Source organism: Arachis ipaensis, chromosome B08 (assembly GCF_000816755.2).
Source record: "Arachis ipaensis cultivar K30076 chromosome B08, Araip1.1, whole genome shotgun sequence".
In the NCBI taxonomy this organism is placed as follows: domain Eukaryota; kingdom Viridiplantae; phylum Streptophyta; class Magnoliopsida; order Fabales; family Fabaceae; genus Arachis; species Arachis ipaensis.
Genome location: NC_029792.2, coordinates 25,678,789 through 25,683,464, shown reverse-complemented (window position 1 = coordinate 25,683,464; position 4,676 = coordinate 25,678,789). Strand labels below are relative to the sequence as shown.

General features: G+C 36.8%; 2 protein-coding genes and 1 pseudogene across 2 annotated transcripts; 1 reads left to right on the top strand and 2 right to left on the bottom strand.

The window, feature by feature from the left end:
- On the top strand, window positions 224-2,972 carry LOC107610801 (annotated as a pseudogene).
- On the bottom strand, window positions 3,111-3,680 carry LOC107610800 (protein FAR1-RELATED SEQUENCE 5-like). The gene has a single exon (XM_016312802.1). It carries the CDS (start codon window positions 3,678-3,680, stop codon window positions 3,111-3,113), a length of 570 nt encoding a protein of 189 aa, XP_016168288.1.
- Window positions 3,719-4,138, bottom strand: LOC107610799 (protein FAR1-RELATED SEQUENCE 5-like). The gene has a single exon (XM_016312801.1). The coding sequence runs from the start codon at window positions 4,136-4,138 to the stop codon at window positions 3,719-3,721; it is 420 nt and encodes a 139-aa protein (XP_016168287.1).

The window sequence follows — 4,676 nt, the reverse complement described above, 5'->3', positions numbered from 1 at the left end:
CAATTCCATGTGACATCACTTGCTATGGATTCCCTCAAAAGTCTCAATATTTTTTATTAAAAAGAAATATTTGCTTATTTGCTTCTTAAAAGAAATATTTTTTCTTCCAAAATTGAGATTAGAAAGTAACAAATGGATTGTTGCATTCATAAAATTTCAGACAGTTGCAGTGGTTGGAGAAAGTGGAAGTGGAAAGTCAACAGTGATAGCATTACTGCAAAGATTTTATGACCCTGGTTCAAGTCACATTACACTTGATGGAAAGGATATCCAAACACTTCAAGTTAAGTGGCTAAGACAACAGATGGGTTTGGTTAGCCAAGAGCCTGTGTTGTTCAACGACACGATCCTAGCTAACATCGCATATGGAAAAGGAGGAGATGCAACAGAAGCAGAAATCATAGCTGCAGTAGAACTTGCTAATGCTCACAAGTTCATTAGTAGTTTACAGCAGGTAATTAAATTGCCAAGTTTAAGTCCTGATTGATTCTTATTTTCATTTTCAGTATTTTTTTATTCCAGTTTCTTTCACACAATTCTAAAAAAAATGCTATGTTTACACTAAAAATGAACCATCAAATCATTATTACCTTATTCTCTCTTAGGACTAGTGCAAGTTTTCAACTTATGTTAATTGGACACTCCTAGGATTATAGTTCTGAACTCATAAGAATGTTATGTTATACATGCAAGGTTATGACACGATAGTAGGCGAGCGTGGCATCCAATTATCCGGTGGCCAGAAGCAGTGAGTGGCGATTGCAAGAGCCATAGTTAAGAATCCCAAGATATTGCTTCTAGATGAAGCAACAAGTGCACTTGATGCTGAGTCTGGGAAAGTGGTTCAGGATGCACTTGACAGGGTTATGGTGGACAGAACCACCATTGTGGTGGCATATAGGCTATTTACAATCAAAGGTGCTGATTTGATTGTAGTAGTTAAGAATCGTGCTATTGCAGAGAAGGGTAAGCATAAAGCTTTGCTCAATAAGGGAGGTGACTATGCTTCATTGGTAGCATTGCACACAAGTACACTAAGATGAATAGCTTTTTTATGTACAAAAGTCAATGTAATAAATTATTTAATGATAGATATCAAACTATCTTATTGAAGATAAATACTTAGTATAGCTGAAATGACTATCAAATTTTACTATGACAAGAGAGAAAGAGGATGAAAAACTTGGTGACATGTACACATATTATAATATACTAGTTTTAAATATGCGTGCTGCACAGAAATTTACAACCAAGATGTCTTATACTAATAGACTATGAATAATGTCAAATTCGGATTGATGAAAATAATATTTCCCATAATGGAAGTTGAAGCTGGCATAATGTCTAATAAAACAAGAATGATATTTTACAAAATTAGTAACACGCTCACCAACTTGTGCTCGGTTGCTGACATTAACTAATATACCCAAAATTCAATGGAATCCCAATTAGGCTTGAAAAGAACATCTTATGACATTAGCTAAAGCAGAACATAAGAAAATAGGCAGCACACAAGTTCAAATTAGAAATAGCTAGTATATGCATCTACTATTTATTTAATCTGATAACTGTCAAACAAGTGCATAACAGAAAATAACTCAACAGTAATACTTTATAGCTTTTAGTTTTTAAAGCACATTTTTTATGGATCCCTTATTGCATGAATCTTTGAACACACCAAGTCAACAAGAATATGATCCCACAATTGATTATACAGTAAACTCTCCATTGTTCGACTAGATGTGAAGTTGAAGAACTCTCGAAATTTCAAAGCAAAGTTAGTAAGCTTGACAATCCACTAAAATCCACAAGCATGGTAGCCACTTTCATACAAAGCCGTGCCCTATTCAAACTTGTGTCATACTTTATCTTTATTCAAACAGGACACATTAAAGTAGTTATGAATCAAGATGATAGACCCATCAAATCTTGAAGGTGATACTTGCCATATATAACTATCAATATTTATGACCCTTTTAGAAGCATAAAAACTTGGATTCTAAAGCTTTTGACATCAGACACAGAACATGACAAAATTAACAGTAGATAATAAACTTTGAATCACAACTGACATGTTATCTTTACTACCTACTGCCCATATCAATTTTCAAGTCCTGTGTTAAAAAATTTGATAAAATTCAATTCATAATATGTTTTAGCAAAATTAGTTAAAGGCTCATAAGAGAGTTAGCTATATCACTATAGAGAGCTTGAATTCATAAATAGTTTGCACAATCCATAACCGATTCATTCCTCTCATAATGATAATGATCGTTTTTTTCATTTATCTACTAATACTATCAATTTCAATACATAGCAGCCATTAAAATAAGAAAAAGTGGTACCTTCAAATCCAAAGCTCTAAACAGCAGCAATTAACCCAAATTAATGACAGATATAGATAAATTCTTTTCAAAATTCTGAACCAAGAATGAAAACAAGAAGGAAAGATTAGAGTGGAAGAACGCACCAGTGACAGGGGAGAGGCGGTGATGGCCGAGATTGGTGCACTGTGGAGGAGGGTGTCACGGTTTCAATCGAGGAGATGGGAAACTTTGCCGCTGGTGGGAGAAGCTCCGATGGCAGCTGCGCGTCTCGACAACCTGGGGCAGAGGTTGGAGATTTCGCACACCATGGATGAGGGACTTTGGGTTTCAGGAATTGTTTATGAGAGGCAAAACCTCGACGCCAGATAAAAGAGAATGAATTAGTAGCAGTTGGGCACGGTATTGCAGTGATGGCGGTGTTTCGCGCGCTACCCAGCTCCCTTCGCAGGTAATTTGGCAAAATTGGGGGAAATCGATGATTAAATATGATAAGGTAAAATAAGTGTATGAGATAAAAAAGGGGTAAACAGAAATTAAATTATCATTCGATCCTCACCTGTGGCGTTTCCAGATGCAATCGCCGCTGTTATTGCGGCAGATGAAGGGATAACTCTTCCGCATAGTTATTTTGCGGTGCCAAGGTGAAACGCCCCTAATTCTCCGCCGCTATACTCCGTTCCTGGTATAATGCAACTTAAGCACAACAAATATTCAATAATTGGGCATTATAAACTAATTTTTTATATGAAAAAGCATAGAAAAATATAACATGATGCCCAGTCATCAAAGGTCTCCATTAGTTATAACTGCTTTAGGAAGCTTCCCACCCATCGCTTCAACAAACATTTCCAACAACCACTTATACATGTTTGTCGTTTCGTCCGATAGTAGACTGGAGCCGAAAATAATAGTCTGCCCGTGATGATTGCATCCGGAGAAAATGACCAATGGTTTGTTGTATTTATTCTTCTTGTACGTTGAATCAAAGGCAACAATATCTCCAAAGTAGTAATAGTCGACAATTGATTGCCCATCTGCCCAAAATATATGCTCCAACGGATCGTTGTTTGACTTTCTAATCAAATAGTTGATTGCTACATTGGCATCCCCATTTTTTACTTTTGATCTACGAGAACGATCAACGTGGTTGTACAAATCTTTGCGGGTGAAGCCAGCATGACGATATCCACCCTTTTGGAATGCAATGTATCCCATAATATGGCACGTCTTGACACCAAAAGTATGAAGATTCTCCACTTGGACTTTATCGGTAACAGTGAGACGACGATTGGCTGGAACGAGATGCACAAATTGGGGTGCGCCAAATCGTGGTTGTGAAATTCCATAAAACATGATACTTTCAATCTACCACAGCCGTAGTCAACCTTTACCTAAAGCCGAGCTGGACACTTGATTCGCGTTAGTGACCTTGCCTCCCTTGATCTATTATCCAGATCAAGATACCTCATATTCCTGCAGCCCTCTTTATTGCAAATAAGTTGCCTGCAAATAATTTTACCTTCCTTATCCCTTACCACATCATCCTTCCTCATTACAAAGTCATGCCAACAAGCATAAGCGTTATAAAATTGGCAAGCCTCATCCTCTGTCCTAAACTGTAGGTTCCAAATATCCTCCACCATTAAATTTGCTATTCGTTTTACATCACAATCGTGTTCACTCTTGCTAGTAAAATCCAACGAATCAACATCGTCATCTTCAACATCATAGTGTGCATTCGGTTCATAATCGAAATCATCACCCAAATCATTATCAGAATCATTCTTAATATCATCCTCGTATGTAGACATAATTATACCCCTACCAAAATCCAGGATGGTAAAAAAAATGTGAATAAACATAACCAAAGGAAGCAACTACAGGGAGCTAACCTAAGCTAATTAGTAGCATCTATAATCACTGGAACTAATGCTATTAAGACTAACCCAATTGTTTAAGTGTCTGGTATAACGTTTTAATTTCAATGCCCCAAACCTAGCTACAGCATACAACTGGCAAACGTGACTTAAATTCCAAATTCGAGAACATCAACCCAAAACCTAAAATCCTAAACAGAGAATCTTTGAAACGACAAAGACTTTCAGGAAAATTAAACTAACCTCGATTAATAACAAAAAATTAAATCAAAGATACCTTGATGACAACCAAAGCTTGAGCTCCAATGAGTAAAAAACTAAACTGCTGGAGGGAGACAACCTTAATTAAACACCCGCACGTGATTCGAAGCCGACTGAAAAATGGGAATGGTAAACCGCCTTCCACTTGTAACAGTTTCGTGATGAGCAGAGGTTAAGCTACTAGGTTCAAAATTTTTTACTACAGGATCCA